General features: G+C 31.4%; 2 protein-coding genes across 2 annotated transcripts; one reads left to right on the top strand and one right to left on the bottom strand.

The window, feature by feature from the left end:
* Positions 1–279: 279 nt before the first annotated feature.
* On the bottom strand, positions 280–4,788 carry LOC124838256 (putative receptor-like protein kinase At5g18500). Its single transcript, XM_047313813.2, has 8 exons — positions 4,210–4,788; positions 2,955–3,621; positions 2,702–2,806; positions 2,219–2,341; positions 1,950–2,120; positions 1,460–1,589; positions 977–1,189; positions 280–835 (listed from the first exon to the last, which is right to left on the bottom strand). Exons 2-8 carry the CDS (start codon positions 3,599–3,601, stop codon positions 710–712), a joined length of 1,515 nt encoding a protein of 504 aa, XP_047169769.1. The 5' UTR covers positions 3,602–3,621; positions 4,210–4,788; the 3' UTR covers positions 280–709.
* Positions 4,789–14,346: 9,558 nt separating this feature from the next.
* Positions 14,347–19,247, top strand: LOC124838268 (Nucleotide-sugar transporter family protein). Its single transcript, XM_047313833.2, has 9 exons — positions 14,347–14,811; positions 14,920–15,027; positions 15,524–15,555; positions 15,638–15,688; positions 16,486–16,547; positions 16,626–16,887; positions 18,218–18,483; positions 18,555–18,649; positions 18,788–19,247. Exons 1-9 carry the CDS (start codon positions 14,728–14,730, stop codon positions 18,974–18,976), a joined length of 1,149 nt encoding a protein of 382 aa, XP_047169789.1. The 5' UTR covers positions 14,347–14,727; the 3' UTR covers positions 18,977–19,247.
* Positions 19,248–19,577: the final 330 nt, after the last annotated feature.

Here is a 19,577-nt window from a genome sequence, read left to right as displayed (position 1 = left end):
TGAAAACAAAACCCCAACTACCAGCAGACAAAGAAGCAACCACAACAAGGTTTGGAGAGAATAATATTTTTGTCGACAATTAGATTAATTTAATTATTTACACTCAGTTAACAAATAAACAGTAATTATAAATTAATAATCTTTAAATCTGATTCATTGAATTAGTTAATAATACATCTAAAAGGTTGTATCAACGGACTTGTTTCACAGTATTGATTCATAAAACGAAAAATAAGCATAATTCCAATTCCATCGGTTACCATAACCATGCTACCATAATAATGAAGAAAGTTGCTGACTGTGATTATAGACAATAACCAGATCTTTTGTCTTTCACGCTTTGGTAAAATTTTCTGATAATCTTGTACACAAGGAAACATGAATTCCTTATGATCCTAATGAGAGGTGAAACAAATAAAAAGACAAAGGGAAATGTATGAATAGCAATGAGCTGTACACACTAGTGTAATGTATAAGGGGTCTTTTTAATCCCATATTAATACACAATAATCTACATTCTAACATCTACATCTATGCTATAACAACAATAGGTATAAAATCCATCCCAAAGTAACTCATTCCTTTGCCATGTCTCTGCTGTGAAACCTGGCAGTTATCCAAACTCAGAAGCTCTAAAGAATGCAAAAAATTGCCCTTCAACACTGTACCTTATAATGGAATAGGCACTTTAGCTTTAAGATTCATGGCTCTACTTCTTTTGGTTCCTTCTGCCATTGGACTTTGAATCTGGAGTGTCACTCTTCTCTGTATCAGAAATCTCCCTCTGAGCCTCCACCTCGATATTCCCTGTTTGACTCTTCCGGCGTCTTCGATCCTGAAATATCATCCACTTCATTAGAGAAACACACCATGTTTCTTAACAAGAAGAGTTTAAGGGCTGATGAAATATGTTCTTGTAAAAAAAAAACACAACTGTGACACAAAGTTGGAAAGTTCTTGTGATCTGATATCAAACCTCTCGGGGTATGGGATATTCCTCTGATTCAAGCATGCGGACAACTTGACTCATCTTTGGTCTTTTCTCAGAATCTGGATCAACACACCTCAAAGCAGTCAAAAGGGCACGTTTAAGGGCACTTGTTGAAGGCCTGGTCTCAATGTTAGGGTCTACCACCTCTTCTGCACGCCTATTCCCAACCATCATCTTGAGCCAGTCAACCAAATTTACCTACAATAACCATCCAACGATCAGACACAGTGTTGAGAGATGTTTGATAAGTCCTGAGTATGATAAGACAGTGTTATGAAAAAAAAATGAAGTTACTACTCCATGAAAATTTCTAATGTATATATCCTTCACATTTTAAATTTAAGTGAAGATATGTACTGGTGAAAAGTTCCTTAACTCTTTGACAATCAGAAATCATCCACTAATAAGACTACATAAGAACATGCACATCAAAGTCTTGATCTCTTAAATTTTTTACAAGTGTCACACCTCAGTTGCTGGTCGGCTATAATCCACTGGGTCCCTTCCTGTGATTGCTTCGAGGAGCAACACCCCAAAGCTATAAACATCACTCTTCTCATTTAGTAAGCCAGAATTGGCATATTCCGGAGCCACATATCTGAAAAATGCAATTGGAGCACGAAAAAGAAGAATGCAGTAAGCCAACTAAAGCAGTCAAAAAAGCCAATTCGGTCATTTTTATAGAACATTGCAATCTTTTCATAAATATCAAGGTAAAATGAAATGCTTGATTCCATTTAATCTGGTGCTCACTGTGATATTCAAGGTTGGTTAAATTGCTGAGAAAATTTAACCAAAGAGATTAAGTGTACAATTATTTACTTTGCACTATAAAATATACTAGCAAAAAGTAAAAAGAGCAATAGTCAGTGGCTTGTAAAATGAAAAAATACCAAGAAAAAGTGCTTCTGAACAATAAAGAATTCCCTAATATGAAGGCATTAGAAAGAGAACTTACCCAAAAGTACCCATTACTCGAGTTGTGATATGACTTTTTCCAGCACCAAGTAACTTTGCAAGCCCAAAGTCAGATATTTTGGCATTGAAATCATCATCAATTAGAATATTGCTTGATTTAATATCTCGATGTACAACTTTTGGCTCAATTGCCTCGTGCAAGTAAGATAGCCTGCAATAGAATCATAAATCAATAAAAGGAAACTCACCAAAACCTAAGAAGGAAATAAAAAAAGGGGAGAAAATTAAGACAGTGCTAAACATGCATACGCTTTAGCTGTTCCAAGAAGAATTTTAATTCGAGCATCCCAAGTAAGAAAACCATACTGCCTCATGGCTCCATGAAGCCATTGCTCTAAATTGCCATTGTTAACATACTCATAAACCAACAACCTGAAATAAACATAGAATTCACCATGGGTCAATAATCGAAATCATACAAACAGTACCCAATAGTGCAGCTATAAAATAAAACAATGGACACTATTTACTAATAAATTATATGCTACGGAAATTCTCAACATCATTTGTTGCAGTTAATAGATTTACAAGATACTACAAAAATTATTGTGTAAAACTGTTTCAACAAATGGCCAATCAGTTATCACAGCAGACACAAACAGTTAAACATACATGCATGCACAATTGCTGACAAATGACAATTCATCTTTGCCGATTCCAAAAATAAATAGAATAAAACACAAGTGGCATCTGAATACATAACAGAAATAAAATGACAAAACAATATGCTACCTGTGAGTCCCTTCAATGCAATACCCCAAAAGTCTAACCAAATTCTTGTGTCGCACATGGCCAATAGCCTCAACTTCCACTCTAAATTCCTTTTCAGCTTGTCCTCTGCATGACGGGCACCAACAGTATTAGATTAACTAACCCGAAGAAGACATGCTAATAAAAAATAAAACAAGAGATCAAAGACTAGATTGAAGCTGAAATTAAATGCAACAGCTGTGACCTGCTTAAACAATTTAATGTCAAAACTTACAGATTATTGAGTAGCTTCTTAACAGCCACAGGGCTCCCATTAATTAACTGGCCTTGATAAACAACTCCATATCCACCTTCACCAATCACATTGTCTTTGGAAAACCTGTTTGTTGCAAGTTCTAGGTCCCTTAATGTGAACCAGTGGCCCCATCCAAGGTGAGAGAATTCAGGCAGACCAGACAAGGGAGATGGTGCAGTTATAGGATGTGAAGAAGACCTGTAGGTAGAAACAGATTTGGCACCACTTTCTTCACCTGATTGAGAGCCACCATCATCTTTCTTAAGATGAACGAATGAGCCCGATTGACTGCTATTTTCCCCATTCTTTGGTTGGATCAAAACCTTTTCAGAGTCTCTGTCACTAAACCTGTCATACAGACTCATAAAAGCTCCATTCTGAGGATGATTATTGGATGAAACATGATCAACTCTAATTTCCTTGATTTCATCTGAAACAGATAGCATATGGCTAAGGGGAAGCATGCCATTGACTCTTCTGGATTTCTTTCGTGAAGTAAGACATATTGATACCACCACAAGAATGATTACAATGAACAACCCAACCAGTATCCCCATTAGTTCCCATGCTTTCAACCCAAATACAGACGTTTCCTTGGACAGCCCCGAACTTAGATCAGATGCCATTCGCAGCTGCCAATATATATCTGCAGAAGTCAATGTTATGTAAAAGAAATCAGTTCAACGTACACAGCAAATCATGTTACAAAACAAAGCACATTATTGGAAAATTACTGGGACAACACCAAACTCTTGCATTGGATTCCTCGCAGCATACATACAACTATTTTGAGAAAGAGAATCTCAAATCCAGTCATACCAAATTCCAGAAGGAAACTAACTTTTTGGATATCCTTCCATGTGTAAAGACAAATTGAAAAGGGTATTCATTTGTTGAAAGAAACTCAGTTCCCCAATAAAAGTGCAAACGGAAAGAAAACTAAATTGTACATGACAAACTGAGCTTTCATATCCCAGAAACCAAATCGAGGATCAACCATAGCTGTAAAAGAAATCTGCAACAAGTTGACTCAAAGGCTTTTGGACATTACAAATCTCAAGTGCATAAAATCGGTTTTAAGTAGAACTTGATAACCAAATTAGAAAAAAAGACCAAAGCCTCATTCAATTTGTACACATGAAAAATGAGGCCAACAAAACTTCAAATTATCGAACCCAATAAAATACCAATGACCACAAAAGCAACCCATTTGAGAACATCCCTTTGTTGTTACCTTCCAGCAACTTGGCAGAGATTTAAAGAGAAGACACTGTTCACAACCAAAATCCTTCAGAGATTTTTCTGGAGCCTCTTTTCTGACCCCGAATCCACCTAAACACTAGATCTCTTATGCAGTCAAAATCTCCTCTTGGATGTGAACCCGGTGGCACATGCCCAGTCAAACCCCATTGTCAAAATATGATTTTGGTTTGTGGGATTCCTCAGCTGTGCCAATGGGTCTGTGTTTCCAATCTCAAAAGTGGACCTTGTCAGAGCAGCAGCATTCCCCCCTCCTCACACAAACAGAAAGGAGAAGGTAAAGACACGGCACCGACCCTTCTGTGTTGTGCAGTTGCGGAGGGAATTGAAGAACACAAGAGGCACATGAATTGGTGAGAAGAGGGAAATGGTGTGGTTGGGTTAATAACAAGGCATGGAATTATCAGTGGTAGGTGATAGGCAAGTGACATGGACTCACATTGCCATATGGTAAAAAATAAGCATCAAATTGGAAACTTTCTTTGCTGTTTCTTCAAATTTCTTCCCTCCCCCACATCATCTCTCTCTCTCTCATTCTCTCTGTGCGTATACCTTTCCCTTTCTAATTTCTATTTCCACTCCCTTTTTTTATTGTTTTTATTATTCCTAAGGTTTCTTCAGACGGTGACAGATAAACAGATGCTTCAATGGTACTATTTGACATTAAATACACAAGTGTGGAAAGCGAAAAACAAACAGTAGGGTGAAGAAAAATACCCATTTTTTACAAACAGTAGTAACATGCTGAATGTCAAAATTACTGCTAATCATGATGTAACCGTTGGAGTAAATTTATTTTACATTACTTCATAATTTTCTGATATCAGTTTCTTTTTCTTTTCTTCTTTCACGTTATAAGTCAAACTTCAATTTTAAATATTACCGCTGCTAGTTTTTTACATTACAGAGGAAATCAGTGTGATATTGAATACTGCATATTTGTAAGAAAATAAAAACAGAAGGTTGAAAAGGTCAAAAGAACAGACTACACACCGAATAAGCCTAAAGTCATTTGTTTTTGCAAATTCCCATTTCCTTGAATTGCGTAAATCACTAAATTTCATTTGAATCTCTATTTAATGAGACTTTGTTATCTCATTCAGTAGGCTGGATAGTCAAGGAAACAGACTGGACACCATACCACTTTTTCTCATACCTATAATACCCCTATACCCTATTCTTAAGGTCCTTATCCTATGCACCCTATGTGGGGAGGGTGTAAATGTAATCTTTTCTTCTTACCATATGCACATTAAAACTTGGGCACTGTCTTCTCATCCTCAACCACATTCCACTCAATTCTACTTTCCATATTCTACCTTCATCTTCTTCCAAACATCAGGGCAAGAAAGAATGAAAATGGGAAAGATAAAGTTGTACACTCTAAACTTTTCAAGAGTCTGATTTTTTTTTCTACTATAAAACTATTTACTGATACTCTGCATTTCATTATACTAAATTCAAACACATATTAACATAAGTGGTTTGACTTAGCATGAGAAACTATATATACAAATGGAAACTGCCGTTTGAGTTTATGAAAGTTCAAAGTGCTGTCATGTGAATTCTTCAAAGGTAATAGTTTATTACTTCATCACTTCAGTTTTTCAAAACATGTTGATATTATTATGCATGTTTACTTTTCTGTTCACAATGATTCTTATGTCACACCATTCTTCTAGATGTTTTTAAACTTTTATATATTAAAGTAACAGCACATCACACTTCTACGAACTTAACAGGGTGTATTCACCAATATATATATATATATATATATATATATATATATATATATATATATATATTGAATTAATCAGTGTGATGTTACAACACATGATACAAATTGTACCAAACTGATAATCATCTCAGAAGAGAGGAAGTTTTCGATGAAGGAAGTACTACAACTTAATACCTAATTAGGGATAAGGGTCTTGTACAGTTTGATGTGAAAGAGATGGTGTAGAAGACAAAAAATGTTGCAATGTGATGAGAAATATATGACGAATTTAACTTATTAGGGCTATACATTCCCTACTGTATGGAGCAATGATTGGTTTGGAAGGCTTAAGCTTATTGCATACATTCCATAATACATTCACATAGGGCAGTTTCAGTGATTTGGTTTTGTGGTCCCATGCATGCATCATATTTTCTTTTGGGTAAATTATTCTGGTTTTCAAGCAATTGTTTCATATTCTCAGACTGCATTGCTTCAGATTTCAGTTCAATGTAATTCTTTTATGGATTAGTGTAATGTGATTATAAAGTTATCATTCTATTTAACTTGTTATCAAGCTAAGAAAAGAAAGAATAACGATGAGAGATGCACATTTACGTTCATTTGACATTATTAATAATGATAAAATGATCATAAAAGACTAAATTTTTGTAATTTATAAAAAAAAAGATAAAAAATAAAAAATGTAATGTCAAGTGAATATAAAAGAATTACGTGTTAAAAAATAATTTTTTTTAAAAGAATAAGTCGTTATATACCTTATATATTACTATGTGTAGAAGGATAAGTAGTAAGTTAATTCTAGTGTGTTATGCAAATATTTTAAAAATTAAATGAAAGTAGAAGTAAAATAATTTAAATGAACTATTAAATATTTCATTATATTGAATTCAAATAAACTTGAAAGAGACAAGTCTTTTAAAATAAAAGGAAAGAGTTGTAGGAACACAATGCCAAAATCAAAACATTATTTTCATACAAAAGTTTGAAAGCTGATTCAAGCCGTAAGATTTATAAAAATTAAACATATTAAAAAATAAAACCATCTCCAATTATACATTACGATTTGAGATTCAAATAAAAATAACAAATGCAACTTGTAAAGAATAAATTTTAGTTTAATATTCAATGTTGCACAAGTTAGTAAGGAAACTAATAACGTCTAACAATAGACTGGGATTTATAATGCAAGAAAAACATTTTCCAATAAAATTTTGTTTATTATTATTTACTTAACATCACTTTTAAGAAGATGTAAAGTATTAATAAGACTCCTTTCACTCGACTACTTGATTTCATATTTTATTTAGTCTGCATCCATGCGATTCATACGGATTTATACTTTTATTTTCTTTCTTTATTTGTTTTTTACATTGTGAATCATATTCTAATTATAAATACACGTTATGAAGATGAAGAATATTAATAAGACTCCTTTCACTCAACTACTTAATATAGTATTCGATTTAGTCTGCTTGCATGCTATTCATAAGTATTTATATTTTTCTTTATTTATTTATTTATTTTTTACTTTGTGAATCAGATTTTAATTATATATGTGGTATGAACGATCGAGTTAAAATTTTCCAATTTAAATAAAATTGTTGAGCTAAAAAGACGAGTATTGTGCTTTTCACATTGTTGTTTAGCAATAGATAGGGTCTACAAATCACAATTATTTATGTTTTCTTTCTTGAACAGATCTTGCAGTCAATGCCTCTTTTGAACACTGATTAATTATTGTGTTTTTTTCTCCATAATTTTGTTTTAAGTTTGATTTATATACTTGGTTAATCATATGGTGCTTCTTATTCAATTTAAATGGGCCCAGTCAAAAGAAAAATTAGCAGAAACAAAGGTGATAAATACATGCTAAAGCATAATTAACTTTATTTTGTATTTAATAAAGCTGTTGTCATGCTTAAGTATATGGTTCATTGTGGAGTAAGCTTAACTAGGAAGTGTTCCAGATTGATTAAGAAAGGATTGAAAATGTTTCTACGTTAGTGCAAGAATATTTTTTTGCTTCTTCCTATGATGTTTTCCCTCTTATACAATTAATGTTGTGTTTAATTTGACATAAAACGATAATCTTGTGATACACATTCTAAACAAATGGTACAAAACAACAAGGATTAGGTGTCTTTTCCTTTGTTAGCAAAGGTTAGAAAGCAAAAGGTTCATGTGAAACATTTTTCTACTAATTAATTTATGGAACATATCTTTTTAACAACTTTTTTAGACAGTTTTTTTACAACAACCTATGTGGTAACTTGTGATTGGTTCGTTTCAAATATACGAACCAATAAAATAGTGACACATAGTCTGTTATCAAAAAATTGTTAAAAGAAGTTGTTAATTTATTCATACGAGAAATATTTGGATTTTGAGCTTTCTTCACTTAAACATCTTTGATTATTGATTAAAATATAATGAAAGATTTTTCTTTAACCAATCAAATACATTTCAAAAGATGAAATATCTCACATGTTGATGTAAAGATGAGATTAATTTATATATTATATAAAGTGGAGACAAACTATTTTATTGAGTGATTATGAATAAGAAACATGTAATTGTAATTTTTTAGGTAATAGTGATGTAACATTGTTTAATTTTTATGTTGTGTTACTTGGATGCACGCAATATTGTTGACAGGGTGTAGTCAGGTTTTGGATCATTGCAATTATAAAACACAATGAAATCATTGGTTGCACAGAACATTATTTTGCAAACCCTAAACTATAGAAAATTATGTGATATAGTGAATATATACGTGCTCATCGTTTTCTTTCATCAGAAAGGGCACTTAGTAAAACTATTATTTATTGATACAGTCAAATTGTTCTTTTAAGTTCATACCAAGTTTTAATTCAGGCTATGTATTTGCATTATATATTTACGGGGAGTTTTCATGTATTACAATTATTTTATTTTATTTAATTAGAGTATGGACTATTTCTTTTTTCTATCACTTAAAAAATGGACATTTTTTTCTAATCAAAATCTTCAAACTAATTGAACTAAAAACTAAACTAACTTGATATAGGTTCCAACAAGTTTTTAGAGAAAAAAATATGATAATTAATTAAAAATATTTAATTCTTGAAAAAAATGTAAATAATTTTAATTATTTTTTCAAATAAGCTCGTGTTGATTTTAATTATTTTGATTTAATTATATGATTAATTCTACCTATGCTAACGATTGGTTTCACGATTGAGTATTGCACATGCATTCCAATTGTTTTCTCAAATATAGAAAAAAATAATTATTTATAACAGGATGATAATAAAGTGAGGATGAGTTTTAATATTTCATCTTCATTTTTATATGTAAAAATTCATCAACGTACTTATTTTTATATCAATATAAAATTTTTGTCTTATTCCATTTTTATTGAACAAGGAGTATATATAAACAACAAACTCTCTGTTATGAAAAAACTTGATTCACTTTTTGTTGGTGTTGTTATTCATACAATCAACAATACAATTTATAAATCTCCAATTTTCTATCTGATGTTCTAAAAATAAAACCACGATAAATAGTTAACTCATTACTAATATATTTACCTATCCACAACTGCTAATTACCCACCTAATACATTTTCTGAAATTAACTTTTTTTTTCTAAATTCTGATAAGGTTTTCCCAATTAATATTAAAAAGAGTTTTTGTTGAGTAATATTTGTTAAGGTTTTTTTTACGACATTAGACAACAAATTCTAAGGGACTTTTGGTAATAATTAGTATGGGTAGCATTGATTGAAAATTAATTTCTGTATATACAAAAAATATAAATTTAATAAATGTTAATAAAAAATTGACTAAATTCAATAAAAAAAATTAGGCCAACATAAATACGAATAATAAAAATTTATACCAAAATAAAATTTTTATTTTTTAAATAAACTTTGAAATTCTATAATTTTTAATAATCAATCTACTTTAATAAATTTTCAAAATTTTAATGTTTTTTAAAATTTCTCATCCAAACTACATATTTTTTTCATAAACACTCTTTGAATTATCTATAAAAACAGATGATCTCTGATAACTTTTTCATCCTAACACATTATTGACATTTAATCAATTCCCCAAAAGTTGGACATATATTATCATCTAAGTCCCCATTGATTAACTTTTACCACTAAAAACAATTACAATATAATATAAACATGGATTGTGAATGCTATATAAAATAGACACTAAATTCAATCTTTCACATTAAAAAGAAAAAAAAATATTTGAATGGCTTTGGAAGATATTCTGAAGAAGAAATATAAAAATTAACTTTTCTACCCTTTTCTTTGTCTGATTAGACTTTGGGTAAACCAAGCAAAGAGACAATTGTGGCAGCACAGCAGATAACGTAAAGAAATGCAAAGCCTCCTATTCAACCGACATTGCCCACTAAATTTCATTTTTCACGCTCAATCTTTCAGACATCATTTGCATTCTCTGCTTAGATTTTGTCAGAACACAACTTAGATACATTAACAACAACTCAAACATTTGTACTTCTACACACATAAATAAATAACGTGAAATGTGTGCGAATTTCAATTCATTCACTTCACACACTCACCTTTTTTCACTCAAGGACAAAGAAAAAATATGACCCTTTTTGGTCAATAAACAAACTCACCTTTAAAGTTATTCTTACCTTGTCTTCTTGACCTTCCAGAGGGTCCTCATGTCTAAAATTATAATGCATAAATTTGGGACCCTAAACCCTAACGTTATTGTGCTTCCTATGTAGTTAAGAAAGTTCCAAAACCAACACTACACATGCTTAACAAAAAAAGAAACATAGTGGGAGATATCATTAATCAAACTCCTCCTAACAAAAACAACATATGCTTTTAAAAGTATGGATTATATTTTGTCACCCAAATTTTAAAAAAACATTAGACAACAATCATTAGATCACTTGCTCTCTAATTTAATTTAATTGTTTGATATATTTATAGTTGCTTTTTTTGAGTTTAAACCACAACAATAGTTTACAATGATGATTGTTAAAATAGTCTAAAATAGTAAAAGAGTTTACTTAAAAGAAAATTATTTGTATGTTATAATTTGATATTATTTTTTATTTAGTTTAAATATTTTTTCAAATATATCTAATAATATCGAGTTTAACAAGTCAAGATCAATTTAATTTAAATACTTTTTAAAGAAGAAAAGCGAACTTTAAATTAACTTATAGAATAATATATCTTAGTTAAATATGTTTTTATTTTCTTAATTTTTAATAAAAATTGGAATTGATCTCTTTTTAAAAGCATGGACTAATTTAGTCTTTTAATTTTAGTAATATATGAATTTAGTCAATTGAATCAAATTTTGTTAAGTTTGTTTGATGTTTTAAATGTGTGTTTGTCAATTAATATTGAAAAAAATATATATATGTATGTTAAATATGGTAAACAACTCAAATGCTATCATAAAATGTATTTGAAATATTAATTTACACATTTTTAAAATTGAGAAACTAAATTAAATCAAAGTTTAAAAAAGAAATTAATTTCAATTTTGACAACATAAACATATTTAAGCTGTGTATATAGAAATAGATAATTCTTAAATACAAAATCTAAAAATCAAGATTAGTTTAACTGATTCAACATTTTTGTTAAGAACTGCAAATATTTTATAATAGCAAATTATGTTGAAACTACAAATGAAAAATGTCTGAATATTAATTAAAAACTGAAATATGTCAAGGCGACAGGAAACAATGTTGCATATATGAATCGATCTGTGTGTTGGATGGATATGAGGAAGATTTGACAGAAAGAAAAGAGTCCCAATCATGGGATTCTTGCAAATGATTTGGTGGAATGAGTCCATAAACAAGAATCCTTGGTGAGGAACTCGTGAGTTTTTCAAGAGAATCATGTGAAGTTGTGGCTGGTGGGATATCAAAATTTCAGACATCTCCACACACGCAACATTCTGCATTCTGGTTTGGTGCTGCTGTTGCTTATGCTGTCTCGTATTAGTAGTTGAAACTCCTTTGTCCCTTCATCTTATACTTATTATATAGTTAGCTTAGCTGCTTTTGTCACGATAGTTCCATTCATCCATCATAATAATAATAATAATAATAATAATAATTATTATTATTATTATCATCATCAAAGTCATTGTTATTTATGCCTCTCATACCTTCAACAGGATTCTTTTATCAATTATTATGCAGAGGTTGGGTCTGGTTCAGGTTTATGCATAAATCCAACATCTCTGCATATTTTAATGTGTCTTTAATTTTTAATAATTGTGTTCTGCAGAGGATAGGAAGTGCTTGTCATGAATAATGACAGTGACTACAATCCCCTCCTTCCTATACCTAAAATCGAAACTGCTTCTTTCTTTTCTTCTTAAGCTTCAAACAAAAATTTTAAACATCAGATCATGTCTGTCACATAGCAAAACTGTCAAATATATGTGTATATGAGATGCCCACTTGTTTCTTCTGGGAAATAAATGCCACTAATTTAGAATGAAAAATGGAGACTGACATCAATTTGGTCTTTTAAAAAAATTAAGATCGGTTTAACTGGTTGGTGATATGAATATAATATTAATCCAATGTCTTACTTGGAAATATTAATCGAGTTCCTGGAAGATGATGTTGATGATGTCATCAATTTAACACATCAACCTGTGATTTCCACAAGACAATTTTGATGTCACTTCTTCAACGATTGAAGATCAAAGTTTAAGACTGAAGTGATGGTGTCAACTCTTGCAGGAAATAAAATAGATCCTTACTCAAATGTAGTATTAAAAAACATAATTAAAGGAACTAATAGTAAGAATAATAAACAAACTCTGATATATTAATTATTAAAATTGAAGGTATCCAAGACATGCCAGATTGTCTTAAAACTAGGTTAGTTGTTTAAGGTTGGTTGGTTAAGGTTAGTTGTTTTCTTCCATCAGTTTGGCTTTGAAATAAGAAAAATAAAGTTGGCCAAAATTTCGGTCATCCCAACCATATATCATGACAATCTGTTGTTTCCATTTAATAAAAAGAGTTTATTCTTCCAGCAGCCCATAATTTCTAAATGCACCTCCAAAATCTTTGAAAATGACCATTTTATCCTTTGTAAAAGTTATTTTTGGAACCTAATATGAAAATCTTCCAGAACAAACTTTACAAAATCTCTAGAGCATGATTTCAAAAACAGAATATTTGGAACAGAGTTTAGAAAATAATATTTCTTAAATACGATTTTCAGAATAAGATTTATGGAATAAATTTCTTGGAACACACGAAATTCATTCTCAAACAAGTTTTTCAGAAAAAAAATTTCAGAAACAGTTTCTGGAATGATTATTTCAGAATCAGCTTTCTAGAATAAGCTTTTCAGGATGAAATTTTTTTGGAGATCTCTCTCTTCTTCCTCTGTAATGGACTAACAGAGGTGATGATGCAACAATGACGATGAGAAGTATGAGGGTGCAGTTAGTAATAATGGGAGTGCAGGAAAAAAGTCTTAAAAAAGTTTCACCAGTCCATAAAAAGATGGGCTGGATCAAACCATCCAATACCCAATATTTCAGAAATTTTTTAAAATATAATTGAGCTCATTAATCATATATTAATCTTCAAATTAATTTCGAAACGCATCGTATTGAATTATTGAAGTACTAATTGAATATATATGTTATGTACATATTGAACCTTGGCAACTAATTTACTAGTTATAACTTTCAAATGAGTAATAAAGAATAATAATCTATTTTGCCTTGGTGAATGTGTGAATATAACATTTTAAAACATCTATCTAATTCAACTAGAAATTTTACTTCAAATTAAGAAAATTTAAAAATCACGAGTGATATTGTTCAGTAAAATTTTTATTCCAATTTTAAACTATTAGATTAAGGAAATTGTTGATTTTAAATTATAGTTTTTTATTCCATATGCTCCCTATGTCCCAATATCTCTATCGCAGTATCACCACCGACACAACATCATAAATGCACAATGTATCCGTAACGTATGCATAATAATTATACCACACCAAAATTGCAAAAAAGAAAAAGAAAAATCAAAATTAAGATACTCCAAAGTCAAATTTTATCTCAATTTAATTACAAACATAAAAACATTCACATAGCATTCAAATTCAAATGCACATTACATTCAAACGTGAATTAGGTTAATTTATAAAGACTTGTAAGTTATAACACTTTTTTTCCCTTAATTAATAGAAGTTTTTGTTTAGTATCAAAGGTCGCTTTTTAATTTCCGTATTAAATAAAATTATTCTGATACCAAAAAATAATTTAGAGGAATATTATATTTTTTTTATAAGTAAAAAAGTTTGAAAAGTAAGAGACAGAAGGTACTCTGTAGTACCAACGTTGCAGGTCCGTTACTCTTCCTCTGCACAGTCACCCATTTCTCACACACATATGCTCTCACACGCTCCTTCTCCTCTTCACGCGCTCTCTCCTTCGTTTGAACCCCACTCGCGCGAACCTGGATCTTCTCTTCATTGCTTCGCGCCATAGATCGCCACAAACGCTTAGCTTCTTGGCTTTTCTGCACGTGCCCTTTTCTTTCTTCTTCTTGTTCCAGCGTTTGAATCGATGCTGCAACTCCAAAGATACGAGCTTTGCTCCATTTTAGGAGATGGGTCTTGAACAACCGCCTTCATCTCATCCCAGTCTTGGATTCTCGTTTAACTGAGCGTTTTCTGTTTCAGGAGCTTCTTCTTTCTTTGGGACCATAATGATTAACAAAACGCTTTTCTTCACTTATTTCTACTTGTTTGTCTACATTTTGCTTTCTTCTGGAGTCATTTTGTACAACAAGGTATATGAATACGAATATATGTACATAGCAACCTTAGACTAGTTTTTACTTTTAGTTAAAGCATTTCCAATGGAGTATCATGCTTTTTCTTTTTGATAAATTTTGCAGTGGGTTCTGTCTCCAAAGTACTTCAACTTTCCGCTTCCTATAACACTCACCATGATTCACATGGGCTTTTCTGGGGCAGTGGCATTTTTTCTTGTCCGGGTCTTTAAGGTATGTTATGGCGCTTTTGTTTTAGTGTTGTGTTGTACTTTGAGAATGTGCTCTTTTTGCTGGTTTATTGTCAATTTTGATTTCCTTTAGTATGCAGTGTTGGCTTTGTTTTGACCAAAAAGTGGAATTGTGTGCTAAGTTTGTAGAGTGGATGTTACTGTGTTCTTTATTCGAGTGTATAGGCTTTGATCTTGATCGCATCTAGGGGCACCACTGTCATGTTCTGTTTGTTATTGTTACCATTAACTATAGTTTTCTCTTTTGGGTGAATCTCAACTCAATGATGTGATTTCTAAAAACCTTTTTATATGCATACGTGCTTGGTTAAGTGTTGATGTTATTGTTTCATTTTCATTAAGATGTCCTTCTTTGTGCCCTTTTGCAACTCTTCCTCTTACCTGAACTTTTTAGTGCCTTCTTTTCATCCTTGTTATGATCGCTTTCTTTGCCTGGTTATTTGATTATCTTGAGTTATTTTCCTTTTCTCTGATTGTAGGTTGTATCTCCTGTCAAAATGACATTTGAAATGTAAGTGTGTCATTTGAAGCCTTTTTTATCTTCTTCTCCTTTGTCAACTTATTTCTTAAACACTTTCTTTATGGCATTTCAGATATGCAACTTGCGTGATACCAATAAGTGCCTTCTTTGCTTCAAGTCTTTGGTAAGCAGTACAAAACGGGCAAACTGAAGTTGCTCTGAGTAGGGATCAAACTTACCCTCAGATTTGATAATGGGAGTATCCTTCACATCTGTGAAAAATCTGGTTTACTTACTAATTAGATTTGACTGCTTTTGGCCTACTTTTTACCCTTCTTTTCTGCACCACATTTCTGAATTATCTAGACCTGGGACTTAACCAGTTTCTCAGCAGGATCTTGTTTTTAAAACCTTTTTCTAATGTAAACCCGTTTAAGGATATTCGGATTAGCCTGCATAAGAATGGAGATGACGCATCGACTAAAACTGTTAAGATGGTACTATAGGCATGAAGTTATATGTTCTCTATTGAAAGCCCTTTTTGAAAGAATCTGGTGGCATAATAAAGGGAAAAGTGCATCATTTGGAATGACCATGATTCTCTATTCAATGAAAGGTCATTATTAAACTCTGGAATAGATTGTGTGGCCTTAGGTCATTATAATATGCTTGCCACAAACTTATATTTTACTTTTTGTGTCACCCATGGTTCTATTATATCTAATAGTTCCAAATTGCTTAGAAGTTGAACCAGGGGCAATTTTGGGGTTAGAACACTCACATTTGAAATTTGTTAATTTTCTATCATTTTAATTAATCCGTTCAAACTATGATGTTTCTAAGAAAATTATGAGATCTCAATTGTACTACTTTGGTGGCTGTTTTGTGTTGCTCTATTCGCATTCTCACACCTTGTGCAATATCAGTACTTCTGAAAAAAAACAGTCATGTTCTTATGAAGAATTTATTATGTCTTTACAGGTTTGGTAACACAGCTTATTTGCATATTTCCGTGGCATTCATCCAGATGCTCAAAGCTCTAAGTACGTTTTTAACAGACTTCACATGCTTTGCTTATTCTCTCATTGATATTTTCTTGATTCTAAAACATGATCTTTCAGTGCCCGTGGCAACATTCCTGGTGGCTGTTATTTGTGGCACTGACAAAGCAAGGTGCGATGTGTTCTTCAACATGTTGCTGGTCAGTGTTGGAGTCGTCATTTCCTCCTACGGAGAAATTCATTTTAATGTAGTCGGTACAGTTTACCAGGTCACGGGCATTTTTGCTGAAGCTTTAAGACTGGTCTTAACACAAGTCCTTCTACAGAAGAAGGGCTTGAATTTAAATCCTATTACAAGCTTATATTACATAGCTCCATGCAGGTATATTTTGTGGTTTTCTCTATATATAAATAAGTTAATTGAGTCTATGCAGAGGTCATATTAACCCACCTGTACAAATTTCTCTGTTCCTATTAGCCATACAAAGCATGTTCCTATCGATGATGATCTAAGTAGGCATGAATACTGACACAGACACTCAATATGACACGGACACAAACACTTTGTCACATGTAATCCCCAAAATATAGGACACGGGAACATAGATCTATATATTAAATCAGTATGAATTATTTAAACTGACAATTTTATGTATTCAAAATCATCTATAAACAAAGTTAGCCAAACATAACAACCTAATCATATTATCACCTATACAAAAATGAATCTAATCCATTTATCTAACATCCAAAAAGTGAAAAGAAGATATAATTCATTTAAGACATTGCATCTCCTTCTTGATCCTTATAATTGAAAACGACACTTTAGTCACTTTAGTTGAGATTCATTTAAAGACAAAACTTTGAAAAATTCCACATTATATGAAGATATCATAAGAGGTTAAATAAAAACATTCTCAATAATACATATATAGTCTAAATATTAGTGATCATATAATATTTGTTTTTTATTTTTATAATTATAATAGAAACTTATACAATAAGTGTATGAGTTTTTAGAAAATCATTGTATTGATTCCTATTAACATTGTATTGGAGTCGTGTTAAGTACATGTCACACACAGGAACATGTCATTTAAGAGGCATATCCAAGCTTCAAAGATGATATACTTCTCTCAATGGATTTGATTTAGCAGATAATGATGTGCTATAATATATATATATATATATATATATATATATATATATATATATATATATATATATATATATTATATATTGGGATGATGTACCTGCACAACATGCACATACTTGATTAAATGTATAATGCACGGATACGATGAGTATCCCATTAGGAGGAGACACTTATTTTAAAAATAACTGGTACATGATAGATGCATATTAAAAAAATCCTTAAAATATAATAAATATATGAATGCAATTCTGCTGTCCAAATTAAAATCGTAAATATTGACAAAATAAAAAATTATAAATTATTATCATCATACATCGATAAGTATCGATTAAGAATCTTGAATTATCGGATACAAATGTTATACAAAGAAATATCCGTGAAACAATGTAAGCAGCAGTCGTTCTTGTACTTTTAGTTTCTTATAAGTATAGTTGTCATATTGCTTCTGTTATAAGGTAGTTTATACGCTGTTATTGGTAGCATCAATGCTTGCATTTGTTCAAAACCAGCTTACCATATGTGATCTGCTCATTCATTTGTACTTTGTTAAATGCAGTTTTGTGTTTCTCTTTGTGCCTTGGTACCTGCTGGAAAAGCCTGTGATGGAAGTTTCACAGATTCAGTTCAACTTTTGGATATTCTTTTCCAATGCTCTGTGTGCTTTAGCCTTGAACTTTTCCATTTTCTTAGTAATCGGTAGAACCGGTGCCGTAACCATACGGGTTGCTGGAGTGCTCAAAGACTGGATACTAATTGCCCTTTCTACCGTTATATTTCCAGAGTCAGCAATAACTTGGCTGAATATAATTGGCTATGCTATTGGTAAGATTTGTTTGAAAGATCAATTCTTTTTAATCTCTCTCCCTCCTCATCCTTTCATATTTTACCTGCAGCACTATGTGGAGTTGTTATGTACAATTACATCAAGGTTAGGGATGTTCGAGCCTCTCAATCTCCTGCTGAAATTATTCCAGATCGAATGACAAAGGTATCTTCTTGGCATGTTAATATGAGTTAAGAATGAAGTAACTGATAAAGATCGCGAATTTTTTCTCAAATATTTTAGCATGGTCATTTTAATTTCTAGTTTATTCATCTTGTCTGATTAAATTCCATTGACATATAGGACTGGAAATTCGAGAAGAGGTCATCTGATTTATATGTGCCAGATAATGTTAGTAACAATGGAGGAAGTGGTGGAGGCAATGGTTCTCTTTCTGATATGAACTTTGATGAAGAAGCACCGCTAATTTCTTCATCAAGGGTATCTCATATTGGACGCATGCAGCTAGCCAACCATGCAACAGGAAAATGAAAACCCAAATACAATAATCGTCATATATTTTTCCCTTTTTGGAGAAAGAACAAGAAAGTGGAAGTTGGTAAAAAATACCACTCTATTCTCTCAAATAGTATGCTTTATAATGGAATTTTCGTGCTTGCTCTTTGTAACCACATTCATGTGTTGATCTGGGGTTTGAGACCAGAGTGGGGGACCAAATCTCCTCATAATTCCTATATCAGTTTAAATTTATTACCACCATTTGGGGCAGAAATTTTGAATAAAGGTTGGTTTTCCTTGTAAAGGTCTCCTAGTGTCTATTGGTATAATTATCATTATTTATTGCGTGTGTGTGTATATATACAATCATCAGAAAAGTTTTAATTTTTAAAATTTTTGCGAAGATATTTAACTGTTCCGAAAAACAAAAATGGTTAAGTATGATACACTTTTTAATTGTAAGTCAAACTTCTTAATACATTCTGATTTGGGTAGCGCGTCTTCTACAGTTAAGGATGATTCCTAACATAAATTAATGGTTGAACACTCGGAACATATTATTGGAATTTAGAGAGCAGTCACGTTCTTTCTCATTCAAAGGCTGGTTAAAGTAACTGCTAGTATAAAAGGAAAA

This window comes from Vigna umbellata, chromosome 1 (genome assembly GCF_029865625.1).
Source record: "Vigna umbellata cultivar VRB3 chromosome 1, Vumbellata_1.0, whole genome shotgun sequence".
In the NCBI taxonomy this organism is placed as follows: Eukaryota; Viridiplantae; Streptophyta; class Magnoliopsida; order Fabales; family Fabaceae; genus Vigna; species Vigna umbellata.
This window is presented reverse-complemented; position numbering and strand designations above follow the sequence as displayed.

Bases quoted from the DNA above. Each gene is read 5' to 3' on its own strand.
- LOC124838256 (XM_047313813.2), bottom strand. From the start codon at position 3,601: ATGGCATCTGATCTAAGTTCGGGGCTGTCCAAGGAAACGTCTGTATTT. The intron at 2,807-2,954 runs GTAAGTTTTGAC...CCCGTCATGCAG, and splicing joins AAGAAGCTACTCAATAATCT to AGGACAAGCTGAAAAGGAAT. The intron at 836-976 runs GTTTGATATCAG...ATGATATTTCAG, and splicing joins AATATCCCATACCCCGAGAG to GATCGAAGACGCCGGAAGAG.
- LOC124838268 (XM_047313833.2), top strand. From the start codon at position 14,728: ATGATTAACAAAACGCTTTTCTTCACTTATTTCTACTTGTTTGTCTAC. The intron at 16,548-16,625 runs GTACGTTTTTAA...ATGATCTTTCAG, and splicing joins CCAGATGCTCAAAGCTCTAA to TGCCCGTGGCAACATTCCTG. The intron at 18,650-18,787 runs GTATCTTCTTGG...ATTGACATATAG, and splicing joins TTCCAGATCGAATGACAAAG to GACTGGAAATTCGAGAAGAG.